Source organism: Monodelphis domestica, chromosome 8 (assembly GCF_027887165.1).
Source record: "Monodelphis domestica isolate mMonDom1 chromosome 8, mMonDom1.pri, whole genome shotgun sequence".
Taxonomy (NCBI): domain Eukaryota; kingdom Metazoa; phylum Chordata; class Mammalia; order Didelphimorphia; family Didelphidae; genus Monodelphis; species Monodelphis domestica.
The window spans coordinates 200,746,547-200,770,956 of record NC_077234.1 but is presented as its reverse complement, the minus strand read 5'-3'; the positions used below and the strand labels follow the sequence as shown (position 1 = coordinate 200,770,956).

Genomic DNA, 24,410 nt, shown 5'->3' with positions numbered 1-24,410 from the left:
ATATTTTCTTTTAAAAGTAAATTGAATTTCTGGATTTAATTTCAGATGATATGGTGCTTGCTTCTCAGGCTTCTACTTTTGTTCTCAGAATACTCCTATGACTTCAAAATAATAGTTGTGTATAAAACAATCTTTTGGCAAGTAGACTCAATCCTGTGAGAGATTATAGATTTGTAGTCAGTTCTTACATTAAAAAAGAATTTCTTGAAGTAGAAAAGGTTTTTAAGTGGCTATTAGATAATAAATCTGACTCTCTATCCTCTATTGTTATTGGCTTGAAAAGGATGACGGGAGGGTATTGCTCTACAAATAAAAACTCAGGGAGATGTTCATGAGAAAATGGGGATTCTTCTACTGAATGCTGATTGGTTGTTCCGTTAGTGGTCCAGATTATTCTGAAAATAAAGGCATATCTTCAATTTGTTCTGGTGGATGATTTCCTTAGCTTTCTGAACTAGAAAGAGAAATGCCCAAATCCTCCTCCAGATTATAAATTTGTAGTCAGCAAGGAAAAAACAGAATCTGAAGATGAATCAACTTTCCCCCCAGCTCCCTTTGCTCTTCTTCATTTCCTGCTCCTGTGTTCTACAGATCTCCTGCTCAGGTAAGACTCATTCATTGATTCATAAAAGCAGACCAATGCCCTAGTCCCTGGGAAGGTGTGTGTGTGTGTGTGTGTGTGTGTGTGTGTGTGTGTGTGTGTGTGTGCCCATACACCTGCCTGTGTGCATGCTGCAATCCACGGATCACAGACTTTTTACTCTCTTATTTCCTTCCTTTGATCACTTTCCTGAGTTCTGCTTCAAGGTGTCTGTCCTATCTTTCCATTATTCTAAGGCATTTGCAAAAAGAAAGGAAGAACCCCACCTCTTTCTGGTACTTTTGTAACAGATTTGTCTGTGAATATTTTTGTCCCAGTGTTGTCTCAGCAAAGTGGTGGGTGATACTTCAGATAATTCTACCTTTCTTACATAGAGGAATGAAATATAAGAGATTTGCAGGGAGGGTCTAGTTGTTGTTTTAATTGGGATAGACTCTTAGAAACCTAAAAAGGCAAAAGAGTGGCTAGAAATTTTACTTCTTAGACATTTCTGCACAGGAATGGAAGCAGAGATATTTTGCAACGATAGCCTTTAAAAATTGTGTGACTGTCATTTTTATAACAGACTCTGGGTTATGATATTGCCTCAGGGATAAGGTGGGCAGAGATGGAAGGGAGAAGGGGAGCAGGTTTCAGAATGTAAGGATAAAGAACCACTAAATAATATAGAAGAGGGAGCCAGTTTTCAAGTAGTCCCCATGGAACTGTCCGGAGTGCTTAGGAGAGAGCTTTGAAATATATTAGAAAAGTAGACGTGTTTCATTTTAATGACGAAGAAGAATCCAAGACATAGACACAAGCAATCAATAAAGGCGTTTGTACATCTTTCAGATAATTTTTTTTTTGGTGGGAGAAACCAGGAGGTAATAATGGATCGATGTTCAAGGCTGATTGGATTTTTGTTACAAATAAAATTAGCTTCACTAGAACACAGAAAGTAGTCATGCTAAAATTAGAAGTTTTAGCTATTCCCAAATTTTGCTATTGGAAAGTAGAAAATATCTAAATATAAAATCATCTAGCTGTATAGATTTAAGAAACTTTATTTACTACCTCCAATAATAATACTGCAATCCTTTGAAGCATGCTATCTTCTCTATTTTTGAAAAGCTTTAATTATTAAGAAACATTTCCTTATATCAGCTCCAATTCTCCCTCTCTATATTTTAACCTATTTTTCTTGCTCTCCATTTAGGGTTTATTAGAAAAGTATATCTCTTGCATAGGAAAAATTTCCAAGTATTCTCAGATAACTATTTCTACCCATTGCCAAGTTTTTTCTTCTGCATGATAAATCCCTCTGATCAGTCTCCATATCCCCTGGTGATAGATGAACTCCAGTTTATCAGTGTTCCTTATGTGGAACCCAGAAATGGACACAATACTCCAAATTTACTAGTACTTTGACCTGGGCAGAACACGCTAGGACTATTTCCTCACTCCAGACACTATACTTAATGTAATATTCTATAATTAGCTTTTTTGGATGCTATACCACACTGATAATTTGCAATGAAATGGAAACCCACTGAAACACAAAGATCTTATTCACTTGAACAACTTTATAGCCATACTTCTCCCATTTATGTTTTTATAGTTGATTTTTGAACGCAAAAGCAGACTATCATGTCTATCTGAATTTAAAATGAGAAATTTCTGTTTTTTTCCTATTAAAGTGAGTTCTGTGACCTCATTTCTGATGGATATTTGTTTATGGTTTATTACAATAGAATTTCCTCAGCCTTTGTCTCATCCTCCAGAGGGTCTGGACATTGAGCAGCTTGAGGTATGTCACTTTCTATTACATATAATTTTAATTTGATATTTTATTTTTCAGATTATTTATAATAAATCTATGGTTTAGGAGCAGATTCATTCACCAAGAATTCAATAAATTAATTAATTCTAAGAGTTCTGCCAAATCAGTGTCTGAGAACACCACACAAATATTCTACTAGAGTTGATTATTTTTAGAACCATAAATATGTTGTATTAGAATGTTGCTGACTAAATAAAACCAACTATATGCATGGGTATACTTGGTTTTGACGTAGTATGCTTTATTTTTTTTAATAGAGGCTGGCATTGTGTTTAAATCAATGGACTTCTCTGACTAAACAACCTCAGGTAAAAAAAAGATTTTAACATTTTTATTCTTACTTTTTTCAGAGTTATTAATATATCTGTGGCCTTTATAATTAATATCTTTTACTAACAAATTCTCTTTAACTTCTAAATATCTAATGTATGGAATAAATGTAGTTTTTCCTTCTTTTTCAGTGATTAGTTTTTCTTTACTTCATGTATACTCTCCACCCTTGCAAAGATTGTAAGCATCAGTGCCATTTTATACTCTTATTCTTGTCAATATTTTCCCATTACACTTGCCACCCTGCAAAGAAAAATGATGGTCTATCCAGGAGGATTTCTTCTTATCCTTTTTGTAACTTGTCTATTCATCAGTTGGCTCGCATATTCACTACATGACTAGCCCACACCAAGTATAACATAATATAATCTAATTCATTTCAATTATATAATAAAAAAGCCTAGAATGCATTCATAGAGCTAAAATAAATCAGTGCAGGTTTCCTGAAAATCAGGCAGTTAAGTCAAAATAAATTTCTACCAGTCAAGAATTCATGGGCAAAGACCACTTCATTTCTTGATCAATCTATCATGTTTAAGGCATTTGAGATCTATTGTTTCCTTGTTACTCTAGCCAAAATTCACAACTGAAGCAACTAAGATCACATAGCCACAAATGACATAAAAGGAGAGTATAGATTGCTAAGTGAGGCCTTAAGAGGTTTTCTAGTCCAGTCCACTGCCTTTAGGAAACTCAAGTGCATCATATCGGTGGCATTGATGGCATTTTACAGCTCCAATTTTGTACAGCAAATTTTGTCTTTCCTCACTGTCAGAAAACTTTTCTGGTTAGCCAGAATCGTCCATGCTCTCTTTTTATGACTACACTATGTTTCAAATGCTTGAAGAATATTTTGTCACCTTCTTAATCTTGGAAGTAGCCATTGCTAACATGGTGCCCAAATGAAAAGATATGGATCAGATTTCATAATGCTCTAATTCACTACCCACTACTACTTGTAGATTGCAATGGAGTAACACCTTAAAGGGATGCTCATTTCTTCTGATGCTTCCCCTGGGAATATGAGTATGGGGTTAGAAGCTGGTGTTATATAGGTAATAGAAGGCAGGAATTTCATAATCAGGATCTCAGTGCTATGATGTCCTATGGCAGGTCTAATGTGAAATGTGGAGCTTAGAATAAGTATCCTTCCCTTTTATTTTCTCTCCTTCTGAAAACTGGTTCTATGAATCCTGTCTGGGTATACATGAACTCAGTGAAACAAACCCATCAATATATTACAAGTTCAGGAGCAAATATAACTAGTGGATTTCAAATGGAAGAAATTGAGAATGCAATTAGATTCTTTTAGAGGGGTGTCCTAGAACCAGACAGAATAAGTTCCTGAGGACAAATTGTTACATTTTTACTGTCAACATTTACACCTTGGAAACTGGAAAATGCTACAGATCAGAACTTGCTTTATTGAGGTTTTTTGTTTCAATTTATTTGTTTCTTACATTAAAGGTCACGTGTGTCCCCCCTCTCTCTCCCATCTTCTCTCCACACTAGAGAAGACATTTCATTCTATCTCTCTCTGTTTCTGTCTGTCTGTCTCTTCTACACACACATATAGTACATATATAACATACACTCTCCCACTATCACAAGTCTATATGATTGCTAGAACTGTAAATGTCCACCTCCAAAGACAGAACTGATAAATAGAAACGCACCTGGCATAGATTTTAATATATGTGTATTATACAGATATACATGTACAATACACATAGATAGTACACATACACATATATGTCTCCAGAGAGAATGGATAAATTGAAACATATGTGGCATAGTTTTAATATATGTATACATTAAATGTATAGTACATTTATCCTGAACACACACACACACACACACTATGTTGTTCCTGATTCTGTTTATCAGTTCTTTCTCTAGAGGTGGGCATTCACAACTCTGTTATCATCTAGATGAGATAGTGATGGTGAAAATATTAACACTGCAGATCAAACTTTCAAGTTTGTGGAGCCCATTTTTAAGAGCCAGCTATTAAACATTTACCATCATACACCTGGATATTTATATGCTCAGCAAAGATTTGTGAAAAAAAATCCACTATATTTCTAAGGATAAAAGTAATCTGTTTCCTGCTTCTGCATCCTTCCCACTTGAAGCCAGAAGGAATTTGGTAGGATAATGAAGCTATTCCCTGTTCCCTTTCATGCTCCTGATATAGCTCTGGGTTTTTTTAAACCTTTACCTCCTGTCTTAGAATGAACATGAACCCTTTATTAATTTCACATGAAGGAAATCTTCATATTTATTATTATCCTTCAGTTGGTTTTAGTCATGCCTGCCTCTTTCTTGGCACAGATAGTGGGGTGGTTCACCATTTCCTACTCCAGCTCATTTTACAGATGAGGAAATGAGGCAAACAGGGTGAATTGACTTGCTCAGTCACATACTAAGTGTCTGAGGCCACATTTGAAGAGGAATCTTCCTGATTCCAGGTTGGGCACTCTATCCATTGCACCACATAGTTGCTCCCATTATTATCCTTAGTACAGGAAAAATCACAATATGGACAATATTATTTCCTGTGTATGTGAATACGGCAAAAAAGTCTGCTTTATAATCAGTAAGCATGCACGCATATGAGTGTGCACACCTTTATCCCCCCCCCCCCATATATAAATAGTGAAATGATGCTGGCAAGGGAAAGGACTGTCATAATAAGAAGTGATCCCTTCTGGTGAGAGAGACTGATTAGGAGAATCACAAGATTTAGAATCTCATTCTTTCAACAGATGAGGAAACTGAAGTCAAGTGAGTTGCTCAAGGTTAACCAAATAATTAATCTTTCTGACTTCAAGTTTCTTGTCATCTCATAAATCTTCTAATGCCAACTCAGAGTAGAAATAACAATAATTCAATTAATACTAAGAAATCGACCTTTGTTCTTATGAGTTTGTGAGCATGCACGCACATTTCTTTCAATCCAATTTGATTTTTAAAGCATTTATTTCTATATCTGCCATTATACAAGCTTGAGAACTGCTCTCAAAATGAAGAGATTCCCAAATCATTTGAAGATAAAATTATATTTGCAGTGTAAAATTAGAAGTATTATTAGTTATGTTAATTTCTGTTTTGATTGAAACTTGAAATAAATGAAGAATATATAAATGTGAATAACAAGCAAATTAGAAATATTAGCAGATAAGCATATTTAAAAGATTGTTCAAAATAATTCTCTAGCAATCATTTTTATGAGGCAAGAATAGGAAAAAAGTAGGTCACGGGAACTGAAAAACATTGAGTTTTGTAGGATAATTTACAAAATGGATACTTAAAAATCACTTTAATATTTAATAGATGGTAATGTGGTAAAAGAGGGAGACTCACTAGTAGCTGGGGGCAGGAGGAATTAAGAAAGGCTTCATGGGGCAGCTAAGTGACTCAGTGGATAGAGAACCAGAACTGGCGATGTGAGGTCTTGGGTTGAAATTTGGCCTCAGACACTTCTTAGATGCGTGACTTTAGGCAAGTCACTTAACCCCAGTTGCCTATCCCTTACCAACCTTTGGGACCAATACTTGGTATTGATTCCAAGAAAAAGGTAAAAGATTTAAAATAAAAGCAAGTTAAAGGAACTGAAAGACATCGAATTTTGTAGGATGACTTATAAGATGGATACTTCAAAAAATCACTTCAATATTTAATAGACATTTATGTGATAAAGCAAGGAGGTCCACTAATAGTTGGGAGAAGGAGGAATCAAGAAAGACTTCATGTAGAAAATAGTCCTTGAGCTCAGTGTCAAAGAGAGTAAGGGATTTGGGGAGAAAGAAGTAAGGAGGAAGAACCTTTTAGGAACCTTCAAAGATATAGTGATGGGAAATGAACCACTAAGCATAAAGCACGGGCTTCAGAAGCTGTTTGGCCAGACCAGTTCTTTAGGGAGATAGATCTGCTTTGATCACATTGGGGGTCATATCCCTTTTAATGCAGTGTGCATATATATATATATATATATATATGTATGTATGTATATGTATATGTGCATGTATATGTGTAGGCCTTCTGATTCCAGCCTTGACCCTCTATCCAGTGTGCAATCTAGCAGCCCCAGTGTGCATATATTTAAAAACCAACTAGTCCTACAAATAAATGCAATCTACTGTTTATTTAGAATGCTCTTGGAAGGTCTAGTTTTAGAATGACCTTTTAAAAACTTAATTTCTTGACAAAATAGTGAAATTTCATTTGGGAAAGCTTCCAAAAGGAGAAAGTTTCAGTCACTAATCATGATCAAACCTAACAACAATAAACGCTAGGGTGCACCAAATTTTCAAAGCGAAAGCTTCATTTAATTGCTGAAATATTTTTTATCCTAGTCAAGTGAATATCAGGAGAAAGAACTATTAGGCTATGAATTGTATGAAACCAAGTAAATGTTTTCCCACCAAAGACTGAGAATACATAATAGGATCTTATTTATTAAACCAATGTTTGCATGAAAGGCAGTTCTGGACCAGAAGCACAAAGATTTGAATTTAGACTCAGCAACTTCCTGGTCCTGTTGCCTCCAACAAGTCACTTACCTTTTCTGAGCTTTAGTTCTTTCACTTGCAAATTTGTTATAATAGTTGTGTTAGGCAATTTCAAAGGATCAACCAATTAAACTTTTTTTTTTTAAGCACCTACTGTTTGTCAGTCATTGTTCTGAGTTCAGAGATACAACAAGAGGCACAAGATAGTTCCTGCCTTCAGGGAGCTTACAATCTAATAGCAGAGACAACAGGCAAAGATATTTATACATATACACAAAGTGAACTTTATACAAAAAAAATGGTAATAATTAATAGAGGGAAGGCACTGAAATTAAGGCTTTCTGTAGGTGGGAGTTTAATTGAGATTTAAAGGAAACCAGGGAAGTAAGAGTTAGAGGGAAGGAGGAAGAGAACTCTTAGAATAGGGCAGCTAGAGAACATGTGATGAATGTCCTCTAAACTATTCAGTAATAAGAGAAATATAAAATTCTACTATCCCTTTTTTTTTCTATAACACCATGCACCATTTGGGCAGCCAGGTAGTACAGTGGCGAGAATGCTGGGCTTTGAGTCAGGAAGACTCATCATCCTGAGTTCAAATCCAGACTCCAACACTTACTAGCTGTGTGACCCTGGGCAAGTCATTTAACCCTATTTGCCTCAGTTTCCTCATCTAAATGAGGAAATGAGCTGGCAAAGGAAATGGCAAACCACTCCAGAATCTTTGCCAAGAAAACTCCCAATGGGATCATGAAGAGTCAGACACAACTAAAATGACTAAACAACAATAACAATGCAGCAATTATGTAGTCTTTGTGCATGTGCATGCTGAGCAAGGCTTTCCTTTTCACTCACTTTCCCAGCTTTATTATCCCAGTGAATCTCTTTGCTTTTAGGTTGCAGATTTAGTTATGGAGTTTTGTACCAGGATATTTCAAAAGATGCAGGCAAATAAGGTAAAGTCTGTTCTCTTTTTTGTACCCAACAATGTATAGTTTTTTCTCTCTTCTAATGAAATTACCAACTAACCTCTTCAAGTCATCTTTCTTAGGCTAACCAAGAAGTATACAAAAGGGTAAGTAACTTTTGACATTAATACATGCATCTATCTTCTTCTTTTAGAATTAGTGAAGCTTAATACTAACCTTTTTTTTTTAATTCAGTTTTTATTTCACTACTCCAGAGCTCCAGAGGCGACATTTCCTGTCAAGCCCAGGGTCAGTATTTGAGTATTTTAACATTTGATCTGCTCTCAGTTCATACTCAATATTTATTACTCATGCTTTACCTTTTGCTGAAAAAAATATTATCAGCTCTAGATTATATGGGGGGAAAGTCTTGGGTGGGAACTATTTAGGGTATTCAGTTTGAAATAAGAGTTGTGGGCATATTCAAGGGGTAGCAGAATTTCATACTTAGAACTGGAAGAGACCTTAGTGGGTCATGCAGTCCAGTCTCTTCATCTGACTCTATTGAGGAAAATGAAGCCCAAATAGGTTATGTGATTTGCCCAAGGTCACACATAAGTGGCAAGAGTCAGGATAGAATTTCCTGAACTTTGCTTTATGGAACCTTGATGTTCTATAGATGTGTTTAGAGGTCCCATGAAGAAATGTACATTTTAGTGACATTTTTCCATTTAAAACATTAAATAATGTATATATCAAAAGAAGAAGAGACAGTCTCTTACTGCATGTCCATGGACCTGTGTTATACCTAACTTATAAGCAGGGCAGTGAGGACACAGAATAATATCTTTTTGGTTGCCAGGATGGTGGGAAGAATGGAAGGTACTGATTAATGGGGAACAAAAGGATCAATCCAAGAGAGGAGGATATATTTATATGATCAGTTATTTACTCAGGACAAGGGCATGAAAGAGGAGAGGTTCGTAGAAAGGAGAGGACCAGAGGTATTTCCTGTTTCCTTTTTCTCCATGAGTTTAGAGGTCAGGGTAGGCATGAAGGAATTGCCTTGTCTCTGCTGTGGCACTTTGCTTAGTAAATTCATACAGTCCCATCTACCCCAATTACTTTTTGTCTTCCATTTGTCCCTCTTGCTTACTATAACCTTCCCACCCCAACCACCACCTCATGACCTGAAGAACAGGAAAGGACATCTTTATTTGTCATCTCCAAGTTACTCTATAAGTAACTTGGAGTCGTAACTTGGAGTCTAGTCTTTGTGGTAGCAAAGAATGAGAAACAAAGTACACAGTTATCCATCGGGGATTGACCAGACAAATTTGGACCATGAATATGATGGAATGTTACTGTGCTATAAGAATGTGATGACTACACAAAAGCATGTTAAGTTCTCCATGAAGTGATTCAAAGTCAAGAAAGCAGAGCCTAGAAAAAAATGCATGACATCAAAATTGAATGTTGAAACATTATAAAGAATAAGGTTGGTTAGAAATAAGAGATATACGAGGACATTCTCTCCTTGGATCTCACATCTCACAAATACTCATAGGCTAGTTGCAAGCAGGTCTGTTCCACAGGAATAAAGCAGGTTCTTAACTATAGCTCAGCACATAGAAAAATATTCCTCTCTCAAGCCAATTTCCAAAACCTGCCCTTTCCATAAACATGAAATGACTTGATCCAGAATACGCGATTCTCTGTAAGCTACCCCAGAAGAACATTTATAGGTTCCATCAAGTAGTTCAAACCTCCAATATGTTCTGTGGCTAACAGAGTTTGGGCAACATAATTATAGAGTAATGCTATTCAGGATCAAAGAATTTCAAGCTAGAAAGGATCATGGAAATCATTTAATTCAATCCACTCATTTTACAGTTGAGGAAACTGAGACTCGCAGAAGTAGAATTGACTTTCTCAAATTTCTTTGTTATAGTTTATATTCATTTAAAAAAATAAGTTTTTATTAATATATTTTGTTTTTTCCATCTCATAATTTTCCCTAGTATCCCTCACCCACTCCTTCCAGAGAATCATGCCATATAACAAACTTATCCCATATAACAACATTTAAAAAAAAAGAAAAAAAAAGAAAAATCAATATAAGTGACCAGGGCATCAAAACGGTTGAAAATATGTGTAATGTGTACCTGGTAACTTCCCATCCCTACAAAGGGGGCAGGATAAGAGTTTCTTCTCCTATCTCTTATTTCTAGCTGACCTTGTTCTTTATAATTTTGCAACATTTATTTCTGATGTAGTTATTTTTGTATATATTTTTTCTAGGCTGTTTTCTTTACTTTGACTCATTTGATATCGAATTTTCCATGCTTTTGTGTATTCATCACACTTTTGCAACACAGTAATATTTCATTGTACTTGTGTACCCAATTCCCTAGTGGATAGCCATCCATTTTGTTTCTAATTCTTTGCTATCACAAAAAGTGCTGCAATAAATACTTTGGTGCACATGGGATTTTCTTCTTATCAATGCTCTTCTTTGGATATAAGCTTAATAATGAACTATTTGGATCTTCTAAATGTACAGACATTTCAGTCACTTGATTTGCATAATTCCAAATTGCTTTCCAAAATGGCTGGATTGAATCATAGCTCTCCCAGCAATGTATGTACATTCCTGTCTTTCCATAATCCCTCTAACAATGAATGTTGCCATCTTTTGGTGTGTGTGTGTGTGTGTGTGTGTGTGTGTGTGTGTGTGTGAGGTGGGTAGGTAGGTGCCATTGCACATAAAGTGGTGGCCTGGAGTCAGGAAGACTCTATCTTCCTGAGTTCAGATTTGCCCTCAGACACTTACTAGTTGTGTGATCCTGGGCAAGTCACTTAACCTTATTTGCCTCCATTTCCTCATCTGTAAAATTTGCTAAGAAAACCTTGAATGGGATCATAGAGTCAAGCGCAATTGAAAGGACTAAAAAACATGTGTGTGTGTGTGTGTATTTCCACACATAGTTGAGGTGGTAGGAATGAACAAAGGATGCTACAATTTGTTATAGTGACGATAAAAAGGGATTCTTCACCTATGTGACCTTGGACAAGTCTACCATCTGAGGACAAGTCAGTTCACCATTTGGGGTCTCAGTCTCCTCATCTATAAAATTAGATGATTGGACAAAATGTGTAAAGTTTTTTCATTTTTAAATCCTAGGATAACCTTTAAACATTGTTAAATTATTATATACCAGGGCCATTCTTGGAAGCAGGCAGAATAAATGATAATTTACACGGCATGATGTGAAAAGTATCAGAAGGGCATCTAGGTGACTCAGGGGATAGAGTGCCAGGCTTAAAAACCAGAGGTCTTGGGTTCAAATTTGAATGTAGACACTTCCTAGCTGGGTGACCCTGGGCAAGTCACTTAACCTCAATTGGCTTGTCCTTTCCCTTCTGCCCTGGAGTTGTTATTAAGACAGAAAGGAAGGGACCTACACTTAGTATTGATTCTAAGACAGAAGGTAAGAATTTTTTTTTTTAAGAAAGGAATTAGAAATAACCTGGGTCTGAATTAGCTATTTACTTATAAAATAAATATTTTTGTATCTATATAGGTATATATTTATCTGTATGACCTGAGGCAAGTCACTTAACTGAACCTTAGTTTCTTCAACATGAAGAAGTTGTATTAGATGATCTTTATTGGAGAGCCCTTTGAGCATGAAACCTAAATCCTATGATCTTATAGCCTCTCCTCCATAACCTAGATTTTCCTCCCAATTCAATCATTCTGTCCTTGGGTTTGCATTTCCACTATTAGAAAGCCATCGGGGTAGCTACATAACTCAATGGATTGAGAGCCAGGTCTAGAAACAGGATCAAATGAGATTATATTTATACTCTGCTTTGCAAACTTTAAAGTGCTATGTGATTAGGGCAGCTAAATAGCATAGCAGATAGAGGACTAGTCCTGGAACTGGGAGGTCTTGGGTTCAAATGTGACTTTAGACACGTGCTAGCTGTATGACCCTGGGCAAGTCACTTAACCCCAACTGCCTAGCCTCTTCCTCTTCTGCCCTGGAATCAATATACAGTATTGATTCTAAGATGGAAGGTGAGGGTTTAAAAAAAAAAAAGAAAAAGAAAGCCATGTCTTTGAGCTTTGAAGATTTTCTGTCTAATGATCCTCATCTAAAATGAGATGTCCTAAAGGCATGTCAACAGTTCCGGCCTTTGCTACAAACCCTGGCTTTCCCAAGGAAAAACAGCTAAGAGAGTAAGACCCTTTGGGAACAGAGGCGAGTGAGCTGGGCAATCAAGGTAAAAGGAAGGGAAGCAGCAGACCATGGGGAGGACAAGTGAGAGAAATGCCCGCGATAAGGTCTACTTCTCAGTTGTACCACAAAGCTGCCCTGTTATAAAGGAAAACGTGGCCTTCCGAAACTTGCTCAGTATGGGAATTTTGAAGTGCAAATTACTACCACAAAGCTGAAAGGGTATCGTTTGCCCCAGGGGTCCTTTTACTGGTCGCTTAAGCAAACCTCCCCGGGAAAGGGATTTCTGGGGAAGAGAAGTGGCTGCCACAGCCCTGTTCTCCTCCTCCCAACCACACCAAGTGAATGGCGTTCTTGGGCACCCGGGAGAAATCTGGTCGCCAAAGAACGATTTGGGTTTGAAGAATGCATTCGTTACTTAGTGCAGCAATGCGCAAGAACCGGAACTTCGGCCGTCCTTGCAAGAGGAGCTCTTGCGGGAGAGCGGAGGGGACAAAGGTGAAGTTCGGCCTTGGCAATAGAGTTTTCTCCGAAAATTAAAGCCATTTATATTGTGAAGATGCTAGAGAGGATGTGGAGAAGGCTGGCCTTTCAAAGAGGAATGCTCTCGTGTTTGCTGTTTGAGCATTATATTGGATCATTTTGGGGGCAAACAGAGAATTAATTCATCGGTCTCTGCCAGAGCATTACCCAGTGCATCCTTTAACGCATTTTGCTTCGGCACTGGTAGGGAGAAGCGAGCTTCTTGCTGCTGCCACATTTTTATGGCACTAACAGTTCATTTTAACCGTCCTAATGTCTACCATTGTTGGAGGGCATAAATGTCAGACATCTGCAAAGAGAAATTGAACCTCTCTTGCATGTTAGGAACCTTGGAAGTTTTTCCTCTTCATTCATTTCTTGTCTTTTTTAATTGCCCTCTCTTCCTGTAGCAGTCATATCATAGTAATAACTAGCATTTAGAAAACATTCAAAAGAAACCCTTATCTTCTATCTTAGTGTCACTTCGAAGCTAGAAGAGCAGCAAGGGCTAGGCAATCAGGGTTAAATGACTTTCTCTGGATCATACAGCTAGGAAGTGTCTGAGACCAAATTTGGACCCAGGTCCTTCCAGGTTCAGGCCCAGGGTTCCATCTTGCCTGATTAAATAGCACTTTCAAGTTTGCAAAGCACATTGTAAATATAATTTCATTTGATTTTTACAACAACTAGGAGGTAGGAGTTAATATTTCCATTTTATAGATGAGGAAACTGAGGTAGTCAGAAACGAAATGACTTACCCATGGTCACAAAGCTAGTAAATATCAATCCTATTTGAATTTTGTATTTGAACAAATATGGCATTTGAACTCAGATCTTCCTGAGCCTAGGTCCCATGCTCTATTCACTGCAGCACCTAGCTGCTCCTAAATGTAAATGTTTTATATTCTTTCTTCTCATATATGTTTGCCTGTGGAGGTTCTCTCTTCTTTACACGGGAAGCCCCTTAGATCCTCATAACAACATCTTTGAAATTTTCTCTTGAACCCTGCTAGGTCCTCTGGCAAAGACTTCTCTCTGCTTGCTGAACTTGATTGCACCAGGCAGAGGATCAGCAGGTAGTGAAAAGTAATGGATAGAGATCTTGTAGGTCTTCTTTGACATCTATTGACCAAGCCATCTTGGGCAAGTCAATTAACCACTGTATCTCCCAAGCAACTCTGCAAGACCATAAGTTGAAGGGAAGGTATCAGTTTGCACTGGTGGAAGGGAACTTCCGATGAAGTTCCGGTTAATCAATCCCAAGGATGAAACAATGACCAACAATGTAACACACAGGAGGGAGTCTATTAAATAAACTGCAGTTTGGGCTCAGCACTCTAAAAACGGCTGGAGCCCTGTTTCTGGGGCTTGCAGGCTTTTTATACACTGGAGTGACCAGGAACTTTTGTGGTAGGGGGAGTGCACAGGAATTCCTGGGGTGGGCGGAGTGAACAGGAGCTTGACAGGAACTGGGGCTGGGGTGTTATAGGTTCCTGGCATATGTCAAGAGGGGGAGTGACGGGAACTTCTGGGGTTGGGGGTCATTGTCGGCTCCTGCCATATGTCAGGATGTGATGACTTGCCTGCAGGATTTCTATGGGTAGGGGGTCAGGGAAGGAAGAAAGTAATTTTGGGAGCTGGTTCTTCACCTATACAAGGGAAATTACAAGCCCAATCTCTGTCCCTGGTAATTTGGAACAACCACTGGGCAACTTAAAAAGTTAATTAAATTTAAAGTTAATAAATAACATTTATTATAAAGCTAATAACTAATATTTATAATTATAATTGCACAGTATGTCATATAATATATCATTATAAAGTTAATAAATATAATAAATACAAATTTAATTAAAAGTTAATAAATAGGGACCTTAAAACAAATGTTTTAAGTCTAATCTAGGGAACACTGCTGCTTGTATCATTGTGGAGTCAAACTCTGCACTTCCTTCAAGATTGTGACTATATGGATGAAGCAGAGTAATGTAATGTTTAATTACTTCAGACTTTTAAAAATCACAGTATGGGGGCAGCTAGGTGGGTCAGTGGATTGAGAACCAGGCCTAGAGACAGAAAGTCCTGGGTCCAAATCTGGCCTCAGATACTTTCTAGAAGTCACTTAACCTCTATTGCCTAGCCCTTACCGCTCTTCTGCCTTGGAATCAGTAGTTAGTATTGATTGTAAGACAGGAGGTAAGAGTTCTAAAAAAGATAAATCATGCTATGCCACAGAACTCAACTTCCTTGAACTATGTTTGATTTTTTAATATAGTATTTGTCTTTAATAAAATAGGATGGAACTTCTAGCTAATTAGAATAATTGGGGAACTCTTAGACATTATAGTGTGGTGGATGTATTCCTAATAATAAACTTATTATTTCTAATTGGGGGAACAATATTTTTTCAAACTTCTATCTTCATTCCTTTGTCCTTACAATCCAAGGAATGCTTTCACATTCCCTACCCCAGAGAAACTTTGAAAATTGGGACAACTGAGATTGAGATTGTGAGCTCCATTTTATATGGTAAACAAGAATTAGTTTTAGCTAACTATGTCTTGAAGGCTGCATGGCAGAATCCTTGGGTTCCCCTTTGAAGTGAATGGGAAAGGCCATTCTTAACCAAGCATAACCTGATTTCTTTATCTAGACAGTGGAATCTTATGATCAGGCATGCCCTTTTCCATCATTATGGAGGAGTAGTCAAGGTGGGACTATAAAACATTAAACCCACCTTCTCATTAGGTATCCACCAATTAGAAATGCCTTGGGGAGGGCTGAATAATGAGCTTTGAAAATTGTATTTAAAGACAAGATGCTGAATGAATTGGTCTTTGAATATTGAGAGAGAACACAGGCCAATTAACTTATTGGTAGCTTGATCAATAAATTGATTTTCTTACCTGGGACCCAGGCTTGGAATTTTTAATTGTCCCAGCATGTTCAAGGTAGATTGAGGATAGGGGTTCGAAACTGTTATTTACAAGCCATGTGACTTAGCAAAAGCCACTTATTTTCACTGGCCTTGAGTTTTTCCATTTCTTAAATGATGGTGTTGGACTAAACGACATCTGAGAGTTCTTCCAGCTCTAAATTTATGATTTTTTGACAGCATGATTCATTGGAAATTTTGGACTGTTGAATCAATATGTATTATTATCAACTTCTAGCAATTATAGGCTACTGTGACTGAGTTTGCAAAGAAGGCATTTGAGCAATATTCAATTTAATTACACAAACATTTAAAAAAACTTTTATAGTATGCTAGGTGCTGTGGCTATAAAGAAAAATAAAATAGATAATCCTTGCCTCCCAAAGGGCTTACATTCAATTCAATAAATGTTTGTTAAGTGCCTATTATATACAAGTAATTATGTTAGGTGCTTAGGAAAGGAAGGAAGGAAGGAAGGAAGGAAGGAAGGAAGGAAGGAAGGAAGGAAGGAAGGAAGGAAGGAAGGAAGAGATGGAGGGAGGGAGGGAAGGAGGGAGGTAGGGAGGGAGGAAGGAAAGATGTTTGTCTTTATATATTCCAATGGAGCAATATAACAGATACTCAGAAAAGTCGATGCAAAGTATTCATTATTGTTGACAGGACCTGTGATTTCATTGTTATTGGAAATTTATGAATAGGAAACTCCCTCTACAATGGAGATCTGGGCCAGCTCTGCAATTTAAAGTCTTAGATTGTGAATTCCTGGGGCACTGAGAGATTTAAGTGACTTGACTATGATTGTTCAGAGGTTAACTTGAACCCAGGTTTTTTTTTTTACTCTAATGATAGTGCTCTATCCACTATGCCTTGTTATATTGCCTTTCTCTTTCTCTGCCTTGATGCCTCTCTCCCTCTCTGTCCCTCTGTCTGTCTCTGTCTCTCTGCATTTGTTGCTGTTATTATTCAGTTGCTTCAGTTGTGTCCAACCTCTTTGTCCCCATTTGGGATTTTCTTGGCAAAGATACTGGAGGGTTAAGTGCCTATAAGTGTCTGAAGCTGGATTTAAATTTTAGTCTTCTTGATTCCAAGTCTAGCACTCTATCCACTGCACTGCCTACCTGCCTAGCATCTGTTACAGGGTCCTAAGGGTTCTAGCTATCAAGGTCTTACCTAGAACTGAATTCATTTTATAAAATACTCACTATCAGAACATCTCTTTTAACTCCTAGAAAACTCATGAATTGGATGGAAATTTCTAATAAGATTCTAGGACAGATGATTACATTCAACTTATATTCAACATGTAAGAGAAGGCTTTGAATCTGGATTCTGATAAGTCACTTAATGTAGGGTAGGTAGGTGGCTCAGTAGATGAGAGTTTAGGGCCCAGAATCGGGAAGATTCATTTTCCTGAGTTCAAATCTAGCCTCAGACACTAGAAGCTATGTGACCCTGGGCAAGTCACTTAACCCTATTTGTCTCAGTTTTCTCATTTGTAAAATGAACTAGAGAAAGAAATGTCAAACCACTTCAGTATCTTTGCCAAGAAACCCCCAAATGGAATTGTGGAGAGTCAAACATGACTGAAAACAACTGAACAACTCTAGGTAACTAAGATTATAAATTGCAGACATTGAGTTAACATGCATGGTAAAAGGAGTTTCCCCATAAAGGAGTTAGTTCTCCATGGCAAAGAAACCAGCTTATTCCTCATTGACTACATTCACTGTATAAAAATTACCAACAAAAGGAAAAATATTAAGAGAAAAAAAAGAGTGCATTTGTTACTAGCTACCTTAAAGCAGGTTTCAGACTGTTTCTGGGAAGGAAGGAATTGATCTGTACTAATGTGATCTTGAAAGTATTTCCTAAAGCTTGAGCCTGAGTGCATTTAATTACAATTTCCTTGTGCATAGGGATCATTCATTGGACTATTAATATTTAATTATAAGTCCAGATAATGAGGCATTGGGGGCCATGAGCCTTTAGCAATTTGCCTCATTCAGGAAAGAGCCCAAGTGATCAGCATACAGATGTGAAGAGAGATATTGGAAATAGCCCCAGGCCCCAACTGAAATTTTGAAAGATCATATTTTAACCCATCTACATAATGATTTGTATTTTCATTTTGCAGGATGGCGCTGGTACTATGGGACGGCCTTTTTTCCTTTTCAGGGTATAGTGCGTTTCTTCTTCTCTGTCTTCAGATCTTAAAAGAACATTGCTATGCCATTGATGGAAAAATTTCAGAGGCAGAATCGAGCTAATATAGACATTGTTTGCATGTTACTAATGGGGAACTAATTGTGGGAATCGTCTGTCCATTTACCTAAGAGATGATTTTGGACCAATGCCTTCCGCTACTAATTTAACACCTGAAAAGTCCTATAAATGAGGAGAACAATGTGTTTTAGAACCTATAGGGTGGTCTGACTGTTGAACCTTTTGAAACTAAAATGATTAGGTAAACCTTCAGGAGGCTTCTACTCTTTCTTGACTCTTTGTCAACCTGATTTAAAAATAGACTTGTAGGAAAATTCCATTTAGGAGTAGAAATAATAGTAAACTGGAGTTTAATCCCATTTTTTCAATTAAATTACTTTAATTTAGACATGATCCAAGACAGTCCTGCTCACCCAGGAAGCTGGTTGATTGTTACCATACAGAAGTCTTTGAAGGGAGACTTCCTGAGCAGAGTACCTCCCACACTTCCCATTTGGGAAGACAGAGCTAAGAGCAAGTACAATCTTTACCCTCATGTATATTACAAAGCATCTTGCAATAGGGAGAACACAAGGGATTCACAGGTGAAACATTTGACCAAGCAGTAGGAGAGAGACTGGCCCATGGGAGAGTTGTTGATGCTCAAGATAGACCAGTTAAGGGGAGACCAGGTTTTTAAACAACCATAGAGTATTAGTATATTTCTGTTGTTCCGTGTGCCACACGTTTATATTGTTGTTTTATTGTGTTTTTTTTCCTAGCCTAGAAATGGAAGGAATATTGAAAACCGTGACCATTACATTTAAAAGGTGATTGGATTATCTCATTTTTATTATATACTTAGCAACCACCACCACTACCAAAAACATTTAGCTAAACAAATGCATTAAAAGGATATGTGCAAAACGACAAGCTCCAAATTGTTTACAATTAAAAAAATATTTAAATTACATATATATGTTAATATAAACACCCTCTGCTTTTCATTTCCTTTTGGACTTCTTTTACTTGATACTTTTATTGCTTGATTTTGGGTTTGTTATTTTTTTAATGTAATCATGGTATGTATTGTTCTTATTCTCTTTTCTTTTCTTCATATATTTCCCTTATTTTCTTTATAGTCTTTATATTTATCATTTACATAGTCACTTTTAATATCTAAAGAAAATGGGTTGAACTGTTTCCTTTTAAGAGAAATAAGACAAAGGTAAAAGTTATATATTTCTACAATTCAATTCAATTTAATTAATTTGAATAATTGATTAAGTACTGAATACTTATAAGACACTGTGTGAAGTACTGAGAATATGTAGATAAAACATCTAATTGGAGAAATTTGACAATTATACAAATAACTATGAGACATGGCAGAATGTGATCTTTGGAAAAGAGAGATTCTTTAGGTTACTCTTGCTAGGATAAATGTGAGGAAGATGTCACCTTTGATTGTTGGTGGGAGAGCATTTTAGGAAAGGCTTCACTGAAGAGGCAGCACCTGAGATGGACCATAAAAGGAGTGATTTCCAGATCTCACAAAAAACTCATAAATTGGATAAGAATAGGGTGTAGTGAGGAAATGGTCTGGTTTGGAAAGAATGTAGAGTCTGTGATGGGGGTTAGTATAAAATAAGGCTGGAAAGGCTTGCCAAAGACAGATTTTTGAGAGCTTTTGAATGTCAGGATCACAAATTTGTAACTTTTCTATATTCAACAGAGAATTGTTCAAAGTTCTTGAATGAAAAGTGAGATGATCAAAATTGGGGGCATTAAGAAGATATAGGGGGGGACAGCTGGGTGGCTCAGTGGATTGAGAGCCAGGGCTAGAGACTGGAAGTCCTAGGTTCAAATCTGGCCTCAGATACTTCCCAGCTATGTGACCCTGGGCAAGTCACTTAACACCCCCATTGCCTAGCCCTTACCACACTTCTGCCTTGGAGCCAATACATAGTATTGACTCTAAGACTGAAGGTGAGGGTTTAAAAAAAAATGAAAATATGGGCAGGAGCAGCTAGGTGGCTCACTGGATAGAGAGCCAGGTTTGGAGATGGGAGGTCTTGGGTTCAGATTTGGCCTCAGACATTTTCTAGCTGTGTGACCCTGGTCAGGTCACTTAACCCACCTTGCCTAGCCCTTGTGGTTCTTCTGCCTTAGAACCAATACAGAGTATTGCTTCTAATATGAAAGGTGAGGGTTTAAAAAACATAAAGATAAAGAGTGAAAGCAAAAAAGATGGTTTAAAAGGGAGAAAGACTATAGCCAGGAAGACCAGTATACTAGGAAGAAGGCTACAAAGATGGTTTTGGCAAGAAATAATGAGGCTGGAATGAAAGTAAGGGCATGACTGTGAGAAATATTGCTGAAGCAAAATTGATAGGATTTAGTAATTGACTCAGGGAATAATAAAAAAATGGTTTAAGGCTTTGAGCAGGGTTATTAGAGAGATGGTGGCACCATTAATAGAAATAGAAAAACAGAGGAAAGGAATATGTTTTGAAGGGAAAATGTGAGTTCATTTATAAACCAGAAGAGAATCTACATGGAAATGAATATGAAACAAAGAGATTCTCATTTTGCAGAGTATTAAAATATCTGATGAACTAGTTCATAAGATTATGGATCTAAAGCTGGAAGGTACTTCTGAGAATATATAATCCAACTCTTCCATTTTATAGATGATGAACATGAAGGTTAAGACACTTGCTCAAAGGCACATAGGAAGCAAGGTCAGAACCAGTATTTGATTCCAGGCACTCTGGCTCCAAATCCAGAATTGACTCTTCCTCTAGCATATATCTTTCTTACGTATGTCCTTTCTACACATGTTGCTTATACATTCATTGGCTTATCAAGGAAGCTGATCCTGTAATGAGCAGTATATACAAACCATTCATTTGCTCCGTTAGAGATCATTGGGTACCAGTAACTGCCTGATCTATGGAAAATATAGTATCAGCTTCCTTAACCTAAATACTCTGCCTAGAAGTTGATCGTATGTGTAGAAAATCACTCTGGCACTCAGTGCCTCATTAATAGAAACCTCTGTGAAATCCCACCCATCACCTACTGCCAGGGAGAAAGTGAACTCTTGCCCAGTGTCCAAGGTTCATGGTTTTTGTGGTCCAGGAACCACAAGGTAATTTAAGCTCCTTGGGGGCAAAGATTTTCTTTCTTTCTGCTTGTATTTGTATTTCTAGCAACGAGCACAGTGTCTGGCACATAGTAAGCACTCCATAAAGGATTGTTGACTTTTGGAGGAGACGCTTTGACAAGTTGCTTGGGGTCTCATGACAGAAATATGGCACTATGGAGATCTAGATAGGGCTTTTGGTAAACCATAGCCTGTCTATGCAGAGAGCTACCCTGCCTGGGTCCCTTTTCCAGCACTATCTATCTTCAGTAGCTCTGTGGAAGCAGTCCTACAATTACAGTTTTCTCTGAAAGAGCTCCTGGGTACTCAGAGTCAGATGGGAGATGTGGCTCATCCAGGTTGGTGACTCTGCACTGTGCTTTTAAAAAAAAGCAGAAATGATAGAATATATTTTAGACATTGTGGATCAAGAGAGGTGTGGTAGAGTAGAGGCAGTGTAGTAAAGTGGAAAGAGGCCTGGGTTTAGGGGGAAAGAGCAGGGGTTCAAATCTTGACATTTTGCTCATTTGATAGACTGGGAAAGTCACTTAATCTCTCTGAACCTCAGTTTTCTCATTTGAAAAATCAGATGAGTGAACTAAAATTCTGTTTAGCTCTTTATTTGAAGCAAGAAATCTGGTAAAACACTTGGAAAAAAAGGGACTAAGACCCAAGAATCACTACAAGGAAAATACTACTACTACTACTACTTCTTTTTCTCCTCCTCCTTCTCTTTCTCCTTCTTCTCCTCCTCTTCCTTCTCTTCCTGTTTCTCCTCCTTCTCCTTCTTTCTCTTCTTCCTCCTCCCTCTTCCTCTTTTTCTTCCTCCTCCCTCTTCCTTTTCTTCCTCCTCCCCTTCTTCTTCTTCCCCTTCCTCTTCCTCCTCATCTTTTTCTTCATGATCATCATCATTGGTCTTATCACTTTCCTCATTATAATCATATTTCTCCTTCTTCCCCTTCCTCTTCCTCCTCATAATTTTCTTCATGATCATCATCATAGTTCTTATCAGTCTCCTCATTATAATCATCTTTCTCCTTCTCCACTTCCTTTTTCTCCTCCTTCAGTATTATAGCAAAAAGGTTGAACCAGAGAGAGATGGGATGGAGGGGAAATATCCCATTTGTAGGTGGAGAAACTCTGGATATTTACATTGCATCACATATAGATGTTGTTTTAAAATTCATTTACATGATCATGTAATATTGCCTCCTTTCTTGTACTGACTTATTCCTGAGAGAGTTATGACTCCAATTTCATATTTTCTTCTTTTCAGAATTTCATGGCAAGCAAAAGCACGAATTGACAGACTGATTCAATGACTGGGCAATTTGCCATTGAACTGCTTTTTTGAATTTCTTCATCTTCCAGTGAGATTGCTTAGAATATTTGGCATTGTATAATAAATTAAAGTTGCATTTACTAAAGCTTTGAGTAATTATTCAAAATATGTTGAATTGTTAAGCAGGCTCATGCCTTTCTCTTGTTTCCATTGGGTTAGGCCCTCACATTTACATGAGAAGATGACTTTTTCTTTTAAGCCAAATTAGAAACGCTTCTTGTTGTTCTGATGCAGACACTGGAAAAAGAAGCTCCAAGGACCTGTGGACTATGCATAGGCTGTTGGTATTGGACTCTCTGGTACAAGGTTACTGAATCTAAACTGTGAAATTCCAATCCCAGAAGCTAACTTAAGGACTATAAACTGGACACTACAATTTTTTATTTAGTTCTGCAATTAGCTGGCTTTTGACCAAGAAGAGGACTTCTCTAGGTAGCCACCTAGTCTAGCCCTGAAACACTATGATGCTTTGTCTCCTCCTCTATAAAGTAGTTATTGTATTAACTATTTCTCAACATTGCCATGAGGATGACATGAGAGGTCAAAGCACTTTTGAGAAGTTTAATGAACTATACACAAGCAAAATATTTTGTTATGGAGAAATTGTTATAGATAAAATATTTATTGCTCAAAGAGGTCATATATAAGATGATAGTATATTCATTTGGTGAACAAAAACAGAATTGGACTTTCCATTGCCAATGTCTCAATGACATCACTGGCCTAAAGTCCTGAGAGGTTAAGGGACTTACCCCGAGTCAAACAGTGTGGATCAATAACAACAATGACAGTGATATTAATCATGATGATAGCTAGTATTTAAATGATGTTTTTGGCTTGCAAAGCACTTTACATATGTTATTTGATTTAGCCTATAAGATGTTCAGTTGTTTTTTCAGTCATGTATGACTCTTTATGACCCTATTGGGGGTTTTTTCTTGGCAAAGATACTGGAGTGGTTTGCCATTTCCTTCTCAAGTTCATTTTACAGATGAGGAAACTGAGGCAAACAAGGTTAAATGACTTGCCCAGGTCACACAGCTAGTAAGTGTGTCTGAGGCTGGATTTGAACTCTGGAAGTGCCTAGGGCTCCATCCACTCTGCCACTTAGCTACCCAACCCTGTGAGGTGGATGCTATTATTATTTCCATTTTATAGATGAAGAAACTGAGGTTGAACAAGATTAAGTGATTTGGTTTGAGTCAGACATCTAGTAAATGTCTGAGGTATGATTTGAAATGAAGGACTATCTCCAATTCCAACAATCTACCTACCTGTACTACCTAGCTGTAGTTGGTGAGAGGTGAGACTTGCTCTTAGGACTTCCTGGCTTGGAGGCCAGCTTTCTAATGACTCTACTATATTGCCTTTCCATCTAGATAACTGTGAGAGATAGAATGTTGTAGTGAATAGAAAGTTGGCTTCCAACAGGAACAGTTAGGTTCAAATCCTGCCGTTGGCATGACCCGTACCGACTGTATGACTGTATGACTCCAGCGAAGCACGTCCTTTCCTTTCATGTCTCCATGCCCCCCACCCCAGAATCTTTATGTTAAATAGAAGGTGTCAATCTTATTTGGTCCAGGAAATTTTCTCCCTAGAGATACCCTACATGTGCATGAAATCACAGGTCTGGTAAAAAAAATTAATGCTCCTTCTTGACAAGAAAATTCACTTGTGTCCTTTCCAGCATGGCCCCCTGAATCAGCACATTCAATGCATGAATCACTCTTTGCAATAGCGTGGTGAGGTTGGCAATTCTCATTTTCTTGGTAATTTTGCTGACAGAAAATCTGAGTCAAAGAAAGGGCCTGCCCTTTCACAGAGTCCTAGTATTAGTGCTCCGGG

General features: G+C 37.5%; 1 protein-coding gene across 1 annotated transcript; it reads left to right on the top strand.

The window, feature by feature from the left end:
* Positions 1 to 430: 430 nt before the first annotated feature.
* Positions 431 to 22,642, top strand: NMS (neuromedin S). Its single transcript, XM_007501128.3, has 9 exons — positions 431 to 604; positions 2,332 to 2,387; positions 2,678 to 2,728; positions 8,161 to 8,220; positions 8,316 to 8,339; positions 8,428 to 8,481; positions 18,005 to 18,046; positions 18,855 to 18,902; positions 22,497 to 22,642. Exons 1-8 carry the CDS (start codon positions 529 to 531, stop codon positions 18,897 to 18,899), a joined length of 408 nt encoding a protein of 135 aa, XP_007501190.2. The 5' UTR covers positions 431 to 528; the 3' UTR covers positions 18,900 to 18,902; positions 22,497 to 22,642.
* The last annotated feature ends 1,768 nt before the right edge of the window (positions 22,643 to 24,410 follow it).

Coding starts and splice junctions, on each gene's coding strand:
- NMS (XM_007501128.3), top strand. CDS start 529: ATGAATCAACTTTCCCCCCAGCTCCCTTTGCTCTTCTTCATTTCCTGC. Junction 2,388..2,677: donor TGGACATTGAGCAGCTTGAG/GTATGTCACTTT, acceptor TTTTTTTAATAG/AGGCTGGCATTGTGTTTAAA. Junction 8,482..18,004: donor CATTTCCTGTCAAGCCCAGG/GTCAGTATTTGA, acceptor TTCATTTTGCAG/GATGGCGCTGGTACTATGGG.